Here is an 18,882-nt window from a genome sequence, read left to right on the forward strand (position 1 = left end):
TAGGACTGTTTAAACCAGTAGGCATCTTAATGTAATGTCCTTGGCGTGATTTATGCACGCGAGGTATGGCACAGTTTTATATTAGTTTACATAGGTTACGTGGCGGATGTTACTCTCTCTCTCTCTCCTGTTAACATGCTCAAATAATTGTGCTATATGACAATATAAAAGTGTATTTAGTCCTCATGTATGAGATTGAGGGCCCTATCATACACCGGGCGCAATGTGGCGCAAGGCGCAAGCAATTGTTGTTTGCTAGATTCAGTTTGGCGCAAGAGTCGTTTTGACGTTTTGCGCCACACTGTTTAAATAGCAAATGCATTTGCGCTCATTTGTGTGCCCATAGGAGTTCTGGTCTAAAAAGGGAGGCGTGTGGAGGTGCATTGCTGGAGCGTTGCTATTTTGAGAAACTATAAAGTCCAGCGCAGAGCGTGATAGTTGTGCGCCTCGCTTACACACTGCTTAAAACTCACAAGATGTAGAGCAATACGCAAATATCTTTACAAATTAAAAATAATTAAAATATTAAGGATATATATATATATATATATATATATATATATATATATATATATATATATATATATATAGGATATAATAAGGTGGTATACGATATAAATATAAAGGATTAAAATATTACAAAACATTATTTTCTAGCCTAAATAAATATAAAAACCATACATTCATGCCTTCTTCATCTCGGGAGGTTTTTTTAGTTCATTCATAAAAATTTGCTTTTGTATAATGTTATTATTATTAGCAGCATTATTTATTATATCCATATTTATATTTGTTTTATTAAAAACGAGCTTAGATTTGCCCACCTGTCAGGTTTTAGACTATATGGGGCACAGCATGTTTATTAGGATATAACTCAGTTTTTTGACCACACTTCGTTATTATTCATTTCACTGGAATCGTTATTATTTTTCATTTATTTGTTTGGTGGAAATTAGAACTGAATTTAGAAATAGTTTTCAAACAAATCTTTGCGCTTAACAAACAAAATTAATTATTTATAGGCTAATTGATGTCTGTGTGCAAGGTTTCACTCCCTCATTCTCGCGCTGCAGATGCTCTGTTTAACTGTTTTCTTGCTAGTGTAGCGTTCAGTTTTTCCAAGTCCGTCATGTAAATAGCAAATGCGCTATGGCGCGATTCAACTCACTCTTAAAAGGAATGGGAGATGAGACTCTGATTGGTTTATTCTCAAAACACACCTATAACTCATTAAGAGAATAAGCTCAACCCTTTTAGACCATGCGCCACAGCGCTTTGCACTTTGCGCATTGGATCGTCAAAATAGAGCTGACTCTGCTGATGTCTGAAATTCTGCAATGCGTCAGACTTGTCATCATTCACTATGATTTTAAATTATGAGCAACTTGCATTGACAGGTGAAAATCCAATCTACCTGCTCATACTGCAGACATGAGGGCACAGATCCGATATATATATATATATATATATGATTAATTCCCACATATGAACAAGGTCTGATTTTGATATTCAGAGTACATCGGAATCCATGTAATTTTTTTCCTGCTTATATGTACATGGGCCATATCTGGTCTGTGCCACATGAGAGAAAAAAAATTGAGTCACAAAAACCATGCAGTGTAAATGAGGCCTTTTATTCCAAATCTTGGACCTTATTCTTAAAAACAAAAAAGGACCAATAAAAAGTTTTGAAGCACCAAAATCAGCCCATATCTGAACAACAATTTTGCTGTTGTTGTTATCCATGAATTTTTAAAATTGACAAGGGAGGCTAAAAAAATATATATATTATCCATTATTAGTATGATGTTTCAATTTTTTTATCATTCGAATGGCCAAATTCTGACTAAACTGTGGCAAGTTTGTTATTTGCATAATAAATGACAATAGGCCTCAGACTTCGTCAGACAGGACAGATTTATTTATTTTTTCTTTTCTAATGATATTATGATGTAATAAATTAGTATTTTAAAAATAAGTCTTTTCATGTTTCTTTATTTTATATCTTTAGGAAATACTTTAGGTACATCAAAAAGTGGGGTTTTGATGACCATCCGACAAGCTAATTCAGCTAAAAATAGGGCTTAAAATGTCACTAAATGCAGTATTTAACTTTTAGAGAAAAAAGAACCACCCCTTTCACCAGGCTGGCTACAGGCCAGTAAATCCTACTCTAATGTGAAGTTAAGAAAAACAAAAAAAACAGAAAGTATTTCATCAGACAGACACAATAAGTTTGGATAAAGGCATACACTAAAATACATTTTAATAAGGTCAAAAACATCTATCAATAGCAGACAACAATTAAAACAAGACAAACATAAATTCTGATATTCTGATTATATATCACTTCAATTTGAAGCTTTTAGATTTTGTAGCTAATTTGTATGATTTTTACAATCTCATTAAAAAATTTATGATTTTCTCATCTATTTAGTTTAGGGATGCAGTTTGGGGTCAACACACTGTATAAAAAAACTCCATTTAAAAACTAAACTTCTGTACAAATGAAATCCTATGAATTAGCCTATTTTCTGACAGTAGCCTACATAAAATAGTTATGTTTCCTCATGAGATTGGGCTGGATTTTCAGTTTTTTAAAAGCTGTATACTTTATAATAGTCAATATACACTACCTGACATAAGTCTTGTTGCCTATCCAAATTTTAGGAACAACAAAGAATAACTTGAATTAGTTGATCTTTTGGTATCAGAAGTGGCTTATATGAAAAGCCACTAGATTACGCTTATTTTACCGAAATAACATACCTTGGTTTTTAATTATTTAAAAAGGATTGTAAGAACTGACTTTGCTTGTCTTGTCACTTAATAGAAAATTTGGTCCCACTTTATATTGTGGCCTTAACTAATTGTACTTACACAGGAGTTAATAGTTTGTTACAATGTACTTATTGTGTAAATACATGTATTTACTGTGAACGATTGATTAAATACATGTATGTAATTACATCTGTAATAAACTTTTGTAATTACATTTGTAAATACACTGTTGACCATCCCTTACACCTTAACCCACCCCTAAACCTACCCATACCACCAAACCTGTCCATAACCCAACCTCTATCTAAACTCAAAAGTACCACAAGTGTTCTCAAAAACATTATAAACACAGTAAGTACATTGTATTTATTTTTTGATGTAAATACATAGTAGTTAAGGACACTTAATATAAAGTGGGACCGGAAATTTTGCTTGTCTTGTCACTTAATAAAAAATCAGCCAAAGGGAAGGCAAATTCAGCAAGATTACGCTCCTCATACTTTAGCCTCAAAATCAAAGTTCCTGAAAGTAAAGAAAGTCAAGGTGCTCCAGAATTAGCCCAGTCACCAGACATGAACATTATTGAGCATGTCTGTAGTTAGATGAAGGAGGAGGTATTGAAGATGAATCCAAATAATCTTGATAAAATCTGGAAGTCCTGCAAGAATGCTTTCTTTACCATTCCAGATGACTTTATTTAGTTTAGTTTAGTTATTTGAGTCATTTCAGTCCTCTAAGCTCGTGGGAGTCATACACAATATTCACTTTTTTTCACTGCACATGACTTTGTATTCTATACTGTGCATTATTCCTGTTAAGTGACAAGACTTTTGACAAAGTCAGACCTTACTGTCATAGTTAAATATTTAAAAATCAAGGCAAGATCAAATTTTATTTTGGTAAAATAAGTGTAATCTAGAGGCCTTTGCCTTTTATATAAGGCACTTCTGATAACAAATGATCAACTAGAAGTCAAGTTATTAGTTGTTGTTCCTAAAACTTGGATAGGCGACAAGTAGTGTACAAATTGTAAATCCAGAGAGAATTTGTAACAATGAAAGCAATGCTGTGAAAACACACACACAAACACACACACACACACACAAACACACACACACACACACACACACACACACACACACACACACACACACACACACACACACACACACACACACACACACACTGGTTCTTAAATGTTAAGCACACATTGGATTGTCTATTTATGATGTGCGTAAGATGTAACAAAATCAAATGCAAAAATGCTATTTTTAAACAAAAATAAACACTTATTAGTTGAAATCAAATTTAAAGGAGTAAAAATTTGTCAAATTTTCAGAAATGTTTGAATTGTAACTAAATAAAATCTTAATTTATTCCTCAAGTACTGCAATCAAATCAAATTATTTAAAAAAATCTAAATAAAAAATATGAAATAATATAAAGAAGCAACGTCTCTCACTTAAGCTCTTCCTCCTCGATGAAGCCGCTGGCGTCCACATCCAGAGCTTTGAAGACCAACTTCACGTTGTCAGCAGACAGAGCCTTCAGTCCCACCACATCGAAGAACTTCTTGTGGTCGAAACTGTCAGCAGCTGTTTAATAGAAACACACTTCAGCTGATAGCATTAGCTAAAGAGCACGGTTTACCACAGAAAACCACCAGTTCCACTCAGTTTCTTAACCAATATGTCTTAATCCATATAAGGAAAACAATAATTAATCTCTTTAAAATGTTGCGTATAGTTAGATTTGAAGTTAGGTCCATTATATATTAACATACAATTTTATTTTAATAAAGCAAAATTAAACTAAAGTTAAGTTTTTTTATAAGCTAATTTCGAGAGGATCACATGCTTATGATCGCTTGCGGCTGGACCCGCATTATTCCATTTATGATTCACCAATCAGACAATTCCTGAGCCACTATAAATACTCTAAGTTCTAAATAACAACCATCTTCATTTTGAACGAACCCTTTCCACCCCTACTCCTCCTTTCCTAGATGAATGGGACGGTGGCTCAGTGGTAAGCACTGTTGCTTCACAGCAAGAATGTCACTGGTTCTAATTCTTACCAAGCCAGCCAAAATTTCTGTGCATAGTTAACACATTCTCCCCTTGCTCTTGTGGGTTTCCCCCGGGTTCCCTGGTTTCCTCCCACCGTCCAAAATCATGCAACTTTAGTTAACTGACTCATCCAAATCGCCACCATAGACATGCTCCTAGTAAGTAGTTATCTCTTAAGAGCAATCACTATCTGTTCATTAGCTACTACAGCAGGGGAGTTCTCGAGATCTACTTAGCTCAAACTCCCCTCTCGCCTTGCAAACGGGAGGGAACCCTGGGCTCCTGGGCCCTGGCCTCTCTCCCGGGACAGCATGCCAAACAAGCTTTATAATCAATCATCAGCAAAGTGTGAATTCCCCCCATTTTTAGCTCAGGTTAACTATTGTAAGTGTATTTTAATCTCCATATTTGCATTACCAATTTCTGTATGTTTTACTAAACTCACCTTTGAATTGATCAAGGGCTTTCTTGATATCGTCATCTTTCAAAAGGTTTTTCATGGCCATCTTGACAGCTTGAAGATTAAAAAAGAAAAAGAGAGCAAGAGATGATATATTAGGTGCTAATAACTGATATAAACGTAATGCGCCAAATATGTGTTTGTGAATCAACACTACAAAATTTCCCAAAAGGCTTTGAGCAGCACAGGACCCAGTCTGAAGACATAAAAAGGTATTTAGTCTTTTTTCTGTTTGTAGTAAAATGCTAGAAAAAAATCCAATCTAATTCATTGCATTATGAGTTTCAATACATGCATGTCAAAAACAGCACACAATGCACTTGTAGTGCAATTGTAGTCTTAAATATAACAAAGGAAGTAGGTTGTGTTTATTTTTATAACCAGGGATTGTACACTCATGTCTCTAATCCTGTGCTAATTTTATTGTGTTGTCTATGTGTTTATCTATTTAGTTTAGTCACGTCTTTTGCCACTAAAATGACTAGCCTTGCCTTTATCAAGAGTTGTTTGCATAGCAATGTGCTAAAAACTGAAATGTTATTAAAATTTAAGAATAATAAGACAACAATGTTATTTTATACCTGTTCACATGGCTTTGCATAAATTACAAAATTCTGTGTTTTGCATGCCAGGGCAGTAATGGGCGATGATATTTTTATAGTTATGCAGTTCATCATTGTTTTGGGTACCAGGTACTCGCTCATGACCATAGACTGAATACATAATAGACATGTACTCTTTGTTTTCAAAAAGTGACATTTGTATTGTTTACACAAAAATGACGTAGGTATCATTTTTCAAAACCACACGCTTCAAACATGTTTAAAAAATATGCTTTTTCAATTCCCCCACGCCCCCATAAATGTGCTTAAATAAACCATCAAAATGCATTAAAATAAATTGGTGTTGCTCGAGAAAATCTTACATGTGGATTACATTTTGCTACAAAGCTTTAGATTTACTCAATATGTAAGTCTCCAAAACCTGAACTATGGTTTATCACAAATACGTAGATGAACAAAACTGTTCTTGTCGTGATTTCAAGTTTCATGTTTAGCAATTTTGATACTTTTAAAACTTAAATTGAAATCGCAAACTGCTTTTTCCAGTAGTATCTACAAGGGGCGCTAAAGTGGCGTAATTCACCTTGGCGTTCACTTCAAAGTTTAATTAATTGAATCATACCAGTCAACCCTCCCATTTTTCCCGGGATTATCCTGTATTTTACAATTCAATCCTGATATGATCTTGTAAAGGTATTTACCGGTATTTTCAATCTTTCTATGAAGGGTGGCAATAAACATAAAAACAAAACTGCCAATATGCTAACCATACCACCAAACCACCAGGGGGTGCCCCTTGCTTTTAAATGTGATTCTGTTCTGTTCTTTCATTTTATTTAGACATGAAAACAACGGCAGGATTCCCGTCCTTTCAATTACAGGCGCCATCACCCCTCCTATGCAATCCTCAAAACAGTTTGTTCATGTATCGGTGTGTTAATGTAGTAAGAAATAGATTTCAAACAGATTCTGTACTCGTGATTTGAAAAAAAAAAATGTGGACACTCTGGGTTGGGATATCCCTTATTTTTATATTCTCATGTTGCATTTGTGCTATTTTAGAACAGTCTGATAATCCCAAATTGGGTTGATGAATTGAAATGGCAAATAACCTACTGTAGATACTGTAAATCTAAATACTGTAAGAGGGTTCGAACTCAATATATCAAACCTGATAAAGTATCAGCAAAATGATTAATATAACTCATAGGGTTGTGACGGTATGAATTTTTTACGGTATGATAATCGTCTAAAACAATACCACGGTTTGACGGTTTCGCGGTATACGGTATGTTACAAATGTTACAAAATAATAGAACAGTGAAGCAAATTAGATTTTTTCCAAATAATTTATTTTCAGTTACTATAAACAACACCACTTACAATGAACAAATAAAAAAATAAGAAAATAATAAATAATGTGTCAAAGTCCAAATAAAGTCCAAATAAACATGGTGCAAATCCTCAGTAAAAAATAGATATAAATATTTATTATACTATAAATAGTTACATAACGAAACTAGATTCAATATGGAACATCCTTAGGTTTTATGTGCCAGCATGGATATGGTTGTCTGGATATGGATTTGGATATGGTTGTCTGCAATGTCTTTTGAAAACAGCAAGAGCAGCAGTTCGTCTTTGCTGTGTCACTGTTTTGTCATGTTTCTGTGCTGCTGTGCATGCAAAAGTACTTAGTATGAGAATTATTTCATGCAAAACTTTTTTTTGCGTTTTATTTAGCCGCGCATAAATGTATGCCTATCTCTCATTCCGTGTTGTTCAAAAAGCTCATTGTTGGTCCACAAACAAAAGCGAAACCTATGCTTATTGGTTGTGATATAGCGAGTTTGAACCAATCTGGGCATGGAGGAGGGACAATGCATCAATGTATCATGTCTGGTTTGTCCGGAGACACAGTGACGAACGTTTCTTTGTCAAATCAGCGTTGTCGAATTTTGATGATGTAACCGCACTGATTCCGGAGCCTCTGAAAGTCTGCGAATGTTATGTGATACAGCACTGGAAAGCTGAGATTCTCTTATTTATGCCAATCTTTGAATTGTATGAATCGGATCAGCGGATCAAAAGTTACTAAACATTTAAGAGCAATACTTTTTTTTTAGCCGTGGGCGGCTGTCTCGGTCTTTAAGGGTTAAAACCGTTGATTTGCAATTGTTCATGGTATGATAATCGTGCACGTTCAAATCGTGGTAGACCGTCATACCGGTATATTGTTACAACCCTAATAACTCAGTACCACAAATGTTGCCAAGAAACTGATTCTCAAGTGCCAGTTTTTACTCAATTGGCAAATGGCAGTTACTATCCAAAGGTACTGATGTTGAACGAAATCCTCCTCTTGCTGTATCAGCTTACTATAAGATCCATTAGTGTCCAAGCTCAGGCAACTGCTGCAAGGAACACAAACCAACAATGAGATCTGCTGCCAAGAGAACAGATTCGATTGCTCTCATCTCAGCCTCTTCTGATTGCAAGAGTTCCTGTCGCCCGTAAATAACTTTACAGCATTCGTATGCTGCAAAGGTGGCATGCGCACAGGCATGACAGCTGTGTATGTGTTTGTATGTTTGTCTATTTAAGTTGAGGTATGTTTCATCCAAGTGTGTTGGGATGGGCTGAAAGGCCTTCAGATAAGAATGTGTTTGCCCCCTTGAGAAACTCTATCCTTCTGTAGTTCGGATACTATATATGTGCGTGAGGGAGTGAGATCACAGATTATAAAGTGAAGTGACATTTGAGGTCTCCCTTGTAATGCTAAGACAGACATCTGGCTGATTTACCTCACTTCACATATCAGGGACCAGCATTTAAAACCAGATGTTAAACTTTTCAAGTCAATAGAAAAAAGAGTAAATCCTGCTGAAATCACAAGAAATTACTTATTGCTATAGAAATTTGTTAGCTCGCTAATGCTAGCACAACAAACGTGGAGAATTCAAATGTTAAAATATATGTCATGACAGATGAGAAGGTGTTTCTTCCACTTACAGCAGGTGTTCACAGGCACCATGCAACTATTTACACAGCTGCTGCAATAGCTTCGCCAAAGAAAACTACTTGGACAAATATATATTAACCAATCAATCAATGTTTTCATGCATGCTAACAGTTAAGTTTAAGGATTTCTGACAAACAATCTCAATGTATACTACAAAAGTGCTGAGGCTTGATTTAGGGTTACACCAAAGAAACCTTCTGGAGAATTCTAAGAAGCTGTTTAAGGAACCTGCAAAACCCACAGTGTCCTTCTGGGGAATCTTGAGGCACCTTTGTGTGAAGGTTAATTCCTTGAGGAACATAAAAAACCTTATAAATTTCTTCTGGAAGTCCTCAAGACACCTTTAAATGTTGGTAAGTTATTTAAGCAACCTAAAGAGCCCCACAATTTTCTTCTGAAAATCACTGTTGTTCTGTATGATGGTTCTTTGAGGAATTTAAACAATTACAATTTACCTCAAGAAGTTCCAAAGACATTTAACCGAGATATACAATGAAGTTCCTGAAGAAGAAAACTGGGATATTTGAGTCACTTTCAAAAGGTGTCCAGAGGTTTTCCAGAGTCTTCAGCTACTGTGTAGATCTGAGGAAGTCCTTAAGTTCCCTCAAATATCTTCTACTATTTAGATGTTGCTTTTGGTTACATCTTAACCCATGCATAGTTAGAAAATAAAGACTTTTGCTGAAGTAAACAGACTAATCATCTCCTGTGATAAGAGCTTTTAAAATGATTTTAAAAATCTTAAAACAAATGGTTTGCCAAGATACCAGCCCGCAATCAAATTTCAGAAAACGCAGTATGATCTCAAGTATTTTTCACTGGAATCATTCAAAGTGAATTTCATTCATGAAGCAAATTCTTTGAGAAAACTGATTCAGACCCCGAGATTTTGTCCTCACCTGTGTGAAGGGAAAGCTTGCGGGAGAAGAGACTTGGAGAGAGAGAGAACCAGAGGTGAGAGATGGGGATCTACTCGGCGTCTTATATACTCTGGCTTACTCTATGTCTATTTCAGGATAGACTGGGTCATAACGCAACACGCAAGAGAATGAAGGATTGTGTGTGTGTGTGTGAGACAGAGAGAGATCACTTTCTTGGTGGCACTAACAAATCTAATGCTACTATTAATATTCAGGTCCCATTTGAGTTGTTGTGTCCTCTCTGTAATCCGTCTACTTCTCTCGCTTTGGCTTCTAAAGCATCGTTCCAAAGCCTAATGAACTCCCTTGCTCTCTTTATGCTGACTGGAATGGGAAATGGTGACTCATTTGAAACACCCCTACCAGGCAACTCCACATGATACAGGAGACTCAAGAGTTGATTCCAGTAAAACAATTTTTCCCATTTACAGGATTTTAGTAAAGACTTCTTTACTAACAGTGAAGAACTTACTAACAGTTTAGATAGTGTTTGGCTGGCGGCGTGCAGGAATTACATTTATTACTGAGCCAATCTTACATGCTATTTCAGAGCGATTATTCAGAGTAGCATGGTAAACAGTATAGGAAGGCTGTCATTGTTCAAAAATGAACCAATGTAAATATAAAAGCATCTTCAGCTCAGTAAAGCAGGCAAGGCGGAATAGCGCTATTTACTGATGTTTTGTTGTTAAATTAAATAAAAATCTACATTATCGATGCTGTCAAAGGTCCTTCATAAACTGAAAATAGTCACATCAATCTTTCGCCAGGAGATTTCAGTGGCTGAACAACACGTCTGTGCATATAACTCATTCGTAACGCAACACAATCTAACATAAACTTAGTCTGACTAAAATAGTTTTAAAACAGAATATCACCTGTCAAACAGTAACACTTTAGCTATGGTGTCATCCTTCCTCCAGTGCAAAATTAACTCCAATATTGATTCAGGACTTTCAAAAGTTTCAATTAAGCATTTGATTTCACCACGTCTGTGATTGTCTCGAGAACGCACGGCGCTCATGCAGGCTGGCACGCGCGAACGGTGGATCTGCGTGAACAGATGCGCAGAAGTCAGAATCTACACTGGCTAACAGACAGTTTCAGCAATTTATCAGAATTATGGGAGATGTCGGCCCGACAATATTTAATTGGAAGAATTTTTTTTAGTTTTATGCCTTACCCAGAATATAAAAATAAATACAAACACATTTAGATCATTTACTGTAATCAGTAATATTGGACTTTAGAGAGACTTTCACCTACTGCACCTTTAATGCAAAAAAAACAATAAATAAAAAAAATAAATTATATATATATATATATATATATATATATATATATTTTTTTTTTTTTCCTCAAATCTTCAAAAGAAACCTCGAGGACTTCACATCAGGTAGCTCTTTTGGATTTCTAAAGATGTTGCAAGTGTAAATTTCCCCTGCTCAGTCAGACTCGGCTCTAAATTGTTCATCTTCGGATGTGGAGTCGGGAACAAAGTTACAAAAAAAGTTGTGAACTCTGCCAGCCGAAATGACGCAAACCTCTGCCAAGATCGCAATGATGTTACATTTACAGCGCACACTCAATCGAACTAGCAGACAGGTCGAGGATAAACCAGGCTTAACAGACTGATGCAGAATGATGGCAAATGGCACAAATTTAATTGTTTGCCAATTGTTCTTTGCAGTGTAGAATTAGAATACCTCTCAAATTAGAATTGCATTTATGGTATCCAAATGTTCATAAGATCAGAAAAAAAAAAATAAATTAAACGTTCTTACATTTGGGTGAATTTAGTTTACTAGCGTGTCATGAAGTGACTGTCAATTGTATTATTTTCAGTAGGCATCTTGCGACTTTCTGAGTCTAATTGAACATGCCTTGAAAAATATCACCAGGCACTTGCCGCCGCCATTTAAATCCTGGTGTTGAAATATCCTTGTCCGAGATTTACGGTGATTGAGCCATGCGCCCCCATCCAAAAAGTCCTGGGATGGGTTTCACTCGTACTTAACGCATACTTAAGACAGCTGACGAAAGACAGGGAGAACCTCCTTACACATGTTTACACACAACACCAGTGCATGGTGCGTATACTTAGCCCTGTGTGATCCCCCGTAATGTGACACTGTATTAATCAGAGCATCTATATCAAACCAGCTGGGTTTCAGATGTCCCTCGTCCTATTAATCTCATTCTATAGCTATTCTAGCAGTCCTCCTTCCACTTCTTGGTCTTGTTACAAATAAATCACCAGTCACACAAAGCTTTCCAAGATTCCTTAGTATGTACTTGTGTTGTAACCAATCTATATGTCTCTGTCACTCTTTCTTTTTCATAGCGGGACTAAATTTATTGGCCAAGGTTGAAGGCCGAGTCCGTTTTCACAGTGTGTGGCAGTGTCACAGGTCTCTGGATATATGGTGTGATAATAGGAGCCTCTGTGTTGGCGTTATATATACGAGCAGGTGTTCTTGAGTTTACTTTTTTATTATTGGATATATTTTATGTATTGTGACTTTTGTTAGTCACAGTGTAGCCTGTCACATCGAGATAAATGTGAATGACTGTATGTGCTTGTCAACTCTCAGCAGTTTCTCTTTGGCACCCTGGAAAGTGGCACTCAATCCTGTCAGCTCAACTAACTGATGTGAAATGCTTACTGCACAAGCACCCACACACACATATGCTAACAGCACATTGATTTTCACTCTTCTCCAGTGCAGTCTGTATTTATATGTTTTTGCAATTATATGTACTTATATATAGTTAACTTTATTAGGTGCAGCTTGCTAGTACTGGGTTGGACCATCTTCTGCCTTCAGAAATGACTTACTGTAAATCTTTGTGGCATTGACTCAACAAAAATATGTAAAATGAACTTATTTCAGCTGTTTTCCTGCTGGAAGTAGCTCATAAAATGTGTACACTGTGGTCTGAAAGCAATGGACAAGGTCAACTAAAATAGGCTGTGTCATAACTGATGATCAGTTTGTACTAAATGGCCCAAAATTTACCAAGAAAATCTCCCCCACAACCTGGCAACTTTTTTTCTGATCATCTTCTACAGCAGTGGTACTCAAACCCTGGGCTGCGGACCGGTACGGGTTCGTAGATCAATTGGTAGCGGGCCATACAAGAAATCATTCATTATTTACATTTTATTTATTATCTGAGTCTGAACAATTTTTTATTTTGAAAAATGTACATTTGTCCACAAAAAAATTTTTTTTTTTTCAAATATTTTGACAAATCTTAATTTTTCAAAATAAAATCTTTCTGAAAAATATTCATATTCTCTCAGTTACATCTCAGTCACTTGAGTGCCTAAATTTAACCCACAAACTAGCAAAATTAGCAAGAAACCAGCATGGAAAGTTTCTTTGTGAAGGGGAAAAGGCCCAGTGAAGGACCCACAAACTACCAAGGAATGCATCTTCAACCCATTTGTCAACAAATCAGGTGAATTCAGCTTGTCTGTGCATAAAGAAGATCAATGGCTGGGATTGAAAATAATGGCGGCCGTTCACATATTGCATCTTTTTCATGCACAATTTTGTTATTTCCAATGGAGGCGCAGGCTTTGTGCACTCCAAATATGCATGCAAGTGGTGCGACTCACCGTCCAGTTACACTCAGTTAAAAATGTTTTCAGAATGCTGTGAGCATACGGTGAGTCACGTCAAGAATTGACCGATCAGCTTATTTTGTATGGAATATACACATTTTCTCTATAAATAAAACTTGTATCAATGTTGCAGTAATGTTTTGCCAGCTTGTCATCATCCGAGAAAATGTTTGATGGTCACCTAGCAATCTAGCCTCTCAGAAATAAAGGTGTCACTGGTGTGGTACCTTCTCAAAAGATACAAACTTGTATCTTAAAGGTCCATATTAATACCTCAATTGTACATATTAGTACCTAAAAAGTACAAAAGTGTTCCTCTTAAAATGTTTAGGTACTAATATAACTTTTGAGGTACTAATATGGACTTTTTAGGTACAAATGTGTACCTTTTGAAAAGTTACAGAAACCCCCGTTACAGCTCGCATACCTTTATTTCTGAGAGTGTACGCACACCACACAAAGCCCCGGTAAACTTGTGAAGCGTTGACAGGTCTGCGATGACAAAAAGGTTGGAGACAACTGTTCTACAAAATTTACACTGGTTTATTCAGCTGTAATTGATCTGCTTCAAAGTTAGTGTGTTATACACAACAATTGGTTGTACCTATGGTTATTCGAGTTACTGTTGTCTTTCTATCAGCTTGACCACTGTGAACATTCTTTCCCTGACATCAACAAGGCATTTTCAACCTCAGATCTGCAGCTTCTTTAGACCATTTTTTGGAAACCTTTAAGTCATACTGTGTGACAATCCCCAATATATCAGCAGTTTCTGAAATACTCAGACCAGCCCATCTTGCACCAACAACCATTCTAACTTGAAAGTCAGTTAAATCACCTTTTTTCCCATTAAGATGATTAGTTTGAATCTTCTTGTCCAAGTCTGCATACCTATATGCACCTAGTTGCTGCTGTGTAGCCTAATGTAATGGACTGACAGTATTGTGTACTTTCTTTAATAAGTGAAAAGTGTCTGTGCGATCACTTTGACATTCTTTTTTTATTGTTAAAGAAATTGATACTCCTATATATGTTTTGATGTTCTAAATAGGACTAACCAAGTGGAGCCCTGACGAGTCAAAAATCTGTCTTCTTCTCAGGGATTCCCTTTTAACACAGCACTTCCCATCTGTCAGAAATCGAAGTATTGTACTGTAGCTTGATCCTGCCCACATGACTAATCCAGTGTCTCTCTCTCTCTCTCTCTCTCTGACAGCCACGCACACTCTCTGTCTGTACTGTTTGACCCTCTGTTCTTTCACCATGCAAGGGTGTTTCACTATTTCTAACAGCCCTATTATATTACCCTGCCTCAGCAATACTCACACACAGGGTTGGCTGTGGAAGAGAAAAACGAAGACTGAAGGAAAGACAGAGAGACAGGAATAGAAAGAAAATGGATCCACAAATGGACTGTCCTTCTGCTAATAAATAAGGAGTGATGAGAGGAGTGAGAAGCCAGGTTGGTTGGAGAAGGGCTATTGGTCAGGGGCTACTTAAAGTGGTTTGTTCAGTTTTGCATTTCACTGTAGCACATTTCCATTATTTTCTATTTATTGAGTGTAATCCTTTTTGTTGAGCTACTACTAGGATTTGTTTCAGGGTGTTCCTGGAGATCAACCCTCCTGCAGACTTTATCTCCAATCCTGAACAAGCACAACTGAAACAACTAAGAAGGATCTGAAGGAGCACTTTGTAATTGAAGACAGGCATGTTTGATCAAGGTTGAAGCTGAACTTTGCAGGAAGGTAGATCTCCAGGAACAGACTTGAGCAACCCTGGTCTAAAGAAATGAGTGGTGGGTACAATAACAAGAACCCTTAGTGCAAACCCTCCTAGCATCAGTCACTAATGTACCTCTTAAATCTAGGGTAGTGATGCTTACCCGCACAGATTTTACTAGCTTGCCTCCATTGCACTTACACTTCAGACCTAGACTTCATACCTGTTTGGGTCACAGTACCAATGTGACCCCTCTAGTTCTACTTAAACCACTCTAAATTCCAACTGGCATAGGAAGAATGGATGATAATAAGAACATGCAGTTTTTAGGATCAGTCTTTAGTGTGCCTCTTGAGGCCAGCGTAGTGAGGTTTACCAGCAGTTTTTACTAGCTGGTCTCCAAAACATCTCACCCATCTGCGTCATAGCACCATTGGTTCTACTCGGACCCCTTCAAACAGGATTTGAGCTGACATGTAAAGTGGGGGCTCTATCCAGTACACTAAAAACTTCATGGGTTTACCAACACTGATTGTAGCTTGAAGCTTATCTCTGTTACTCTCCCATCCGGGTCACGGCACCAATGTACCCTCATTTATTCTGCTCAGACCACTCCAATTAGGATTTAAAATGGCATGGGAGGCAAGGATGGCAATAAGAATGATTAAGACTTGATCATAAAGCATCTAGCATCAATCTCAGAGTGTCTGTTGAAGTTAGGAGAGCGGGTTTTACTTGCTGGCTTTAAACTCCTGCTTGCTGGCTTCCAGTACACAAACTTATAGGATGGATACGTTAGACTGTTCTGCACACATTTCATGCATGACACAGCTTTCTAAAAGCATGTCAAGACCTTGTATTTTTTTGTAATTTTTGTTCTTTGACTTGAGTCTCACGTTTGACTAAAAAAAAATTTTGTGTAAATGTTCCCTTACACCACAGTTACAAACACATGAGCAACAAGAAGTTAAACCACCCGACTTTCTTCTTATTACTCATGTGTATCTCTTCATTCTGTATTATCTTGATTAAAATTAGCTCAACAATGTTGCTATTTTCTGAGTTCTGGTTTCAACTAAGGGGCCTTTCCCGATCCCACCCCCTTTCTCTCTCCAACGTTGCTTTTTGTCATCATACTTTCATGTCGAAATTAAACCTATTTTTAATTGACATAAGCTGAACAGGCATGAATAATAATAGACACAATTGGTTGATCTGTGGAACGCTCTTGATGGATCACCCGTCATTCATTCAATCATTTTCCTTCGGCTTATTCCCTGTATTCATCAAGAGTCGTCAAGCGGAATGAACCGCCAACTTATCCAGCATATGTTTTACCAGTGGATGCCTTTCCAGTTGCAACTCAGGATTGGGAAACCTCCATACACACTCATTCACACACATACTGTACACTACAGCCAATTTAGTTTATTTAATTCACCTTCGTATAGCACATGTCTTTGGATTGTGGGGTAAACAGGAGCACCTGGATGAAACCCACGTGAACACGAGGAAAACATGCAAACTACACACAGAAATGCCAGCTGACCCAGCCATGACTTGAACCAGCGACCTTCTTGATGTGAGGTGACAGTACTATCGACCTTGGGTCAGCATTATTTATGCAAATTTTTTTACTAACATTTGCAAACAAAAGGATGTAAGACACGATTTGATTTTATCCAATTTATTATTGGCCCCTTTCTTGACTTTAAACAGAAACAGCAATGCGTTGCGGCATGACATCACTTTGTTGCAGAGATGCTATTGGTTAAATGCCTGCAAAGAAAAACACGGAAGCAGCTTGAAGTGGAAAGTGCGAGTATGTCTCGGGTCGAAATTGTCAATCAATTAAAAAAACTATATATATTAACAGCCTTGCTGAATATACATCAAGGTTATTATAGTTAACGAAAACTAACGAAAAAACGAAAACTAAAATGTAAAATAATTGTCGTTATCTGAAATAAAAATAAAAACGAGTTTTTTTCAAAAACTAGAACTGAAACTCTATTGTGTACAAACAAAACTAACTGAAACTAACTAAAATTATAGCAAAAACCTCCTTCGTTTTCGTATTTGTAAATGTATTTAATGCATAATGTTACTGTAAGCCTTTTAGAAGTAAATATAATCTGCGCTGCAGGTGTTTGTGTTTGACCCCTTCGCACCTCAGTGTCTCCTGCTGTCATTGGCCAGATCGAGCCGGTTCTCCTCTTGTGATCCTCTCTGTTGCTCCCGTGACAAAAACTAGTGTACATGACAGCAGCACGGTGACAGCATTAAATACAGAGACTTAAAACTTTTAGTTTAACACATTTGTGCCCAATAATGGGTTTTATTTCTGTATCGTGATCGCGAACAAATCTTTTTAACCGGATCTTTTTAGTGAACCAGTTGAACTAGTTCACCAAATCGAACTGAATCATTTGAAACCATCATTTGATCCGCGACTCCAGTAAGCACTTATCCACTAACTACTTACTTTATAAGAAGCCAATCCACTTGTTAAGTGTGACATAACGCGAAGCGGCTTCCTGATCCAAGCGCTCTATTCAACTGAATAGGGAGACTAATGAAATGGTAATAATAAACGTTTACAAAGCGATTTAATGCTTTCGAAAATCACGATCGCAGTATATATGACCATGCCTAATATCCGATGGTCAGAAAGTGATAATTTTTTTTATAAATTGTTACATTTTTGGTATTTGTTATGCAGCAAGCCCAGAGATGGTTGTGTACACTATGATTTTATATAAAATTAACTTTAATGTGTGATAGGAATAAAATGTGATCATAAACGAATGATTTCTCCACTCGCGAATGGCGGCTTGGACAGTATTACAACAGTATTACATACGTCACAACCATGTTACCACTTAACAAGCAGATACCCCCCTCTTACTCTAAATAATCCAATATATACTCTCATTCAGTTATTAGAACAGTAACGTCACGTTGAGAAGCGGTGAACCGATGAAACTGCGCATGCGTGATTCAGTGAAAAAAACACTGACTGACTGACTGAACTGAACTTGTAACAACTGCAGCGCTGGTAAACTGAGGGCTTAAATGAAAGGATCTGGTGAAAAACATTAGTTAATTTCATTACAGACAATCGTAATGGAATTTAAATAAGTGAATCATGATTCAGTTGGGTTTACAGTTAGTAAAACTTTACTGTAAGACATTTTTCAGATCATGGTGATGTTTTAACTGACTGAAATTACTATTGCTGACTACATAATGTTGAGTCCTAACATCAGCGTTAGAAATCTGAATTTCATCTGAACACCTCTCAAATCCAGTTCTAGGAATCGGATAATACACACATAATACACACACTTATTATATATGATGATAGTGTTTATGTGTTCTCTGAATACATGTTTCAAAAAATGTAAGACTGAGTTTTTATTAAACAATATTTATTCTGTTGATTTTGAATCTTGCACCTAACAAATATCCACATTTGGAAAAAAAACTAAAACTAATACTGAAACTAATAAAAACTAAACTAAAACTAAGACATTCTTAAATATAGAAACTAATAAAAACTAGGAAATCTGCCCCTAAAACTAATTAAAACTAACTGAATTTAAAAACAAAAGGTCAAAACGAAATAGAAACTAAAACTAATGAAATATCCAAAACTATTATAACCTTGATACACATTTATACTAACATGCAATGCATACATAAGGCATTCTG

General features: G+C 36.4%; 1 protein-coding gene across 4 annotated transcripts in view; it reads right to left on the minus strand.

The window, feature by feature from the left end:
• Positions 1 to 18,882, minus strand: part of pvalb7 (parvalbumin 7) — a 73,683-nt gene that overhangs the window by 12,606 nt on the left and 42,195 nt on the right. For 3 of the 4 annotated variants that reach the window (XM_073936347.1, XM_073936348.1, NM_205574.2), the window contains 2 exon segments: positions 5,296 to 5,364; positions 4,244 to 4,376 (listed from right to left, as the gene is read on the minus strand). In XM_073936347.1, coding sequence (XP_073792448.1) covers positions 4,244 to 4,376; positions 5,296 to 5,356 — 194 coding nt within the window. In that variant the 5' untranslated portion in view covers positions 5,357 to 5,364. 4 annotated transcript variants of the gene reach the window in all.

Source organism: Danio rerio, chromosome 22 (genome assembly GCF_049306965.1).
Source record: "Danio rerio strain Tuebingen ecotype United States chromosome 22, GRCz12tu, whole genome shotgun sequence".
Classification (NCBI taxonomy): Eukaryota; Metazoa; Chordata; class Actinopteri; order Cypriniformes; family Danionidae; genus Danio; species Danio rerio.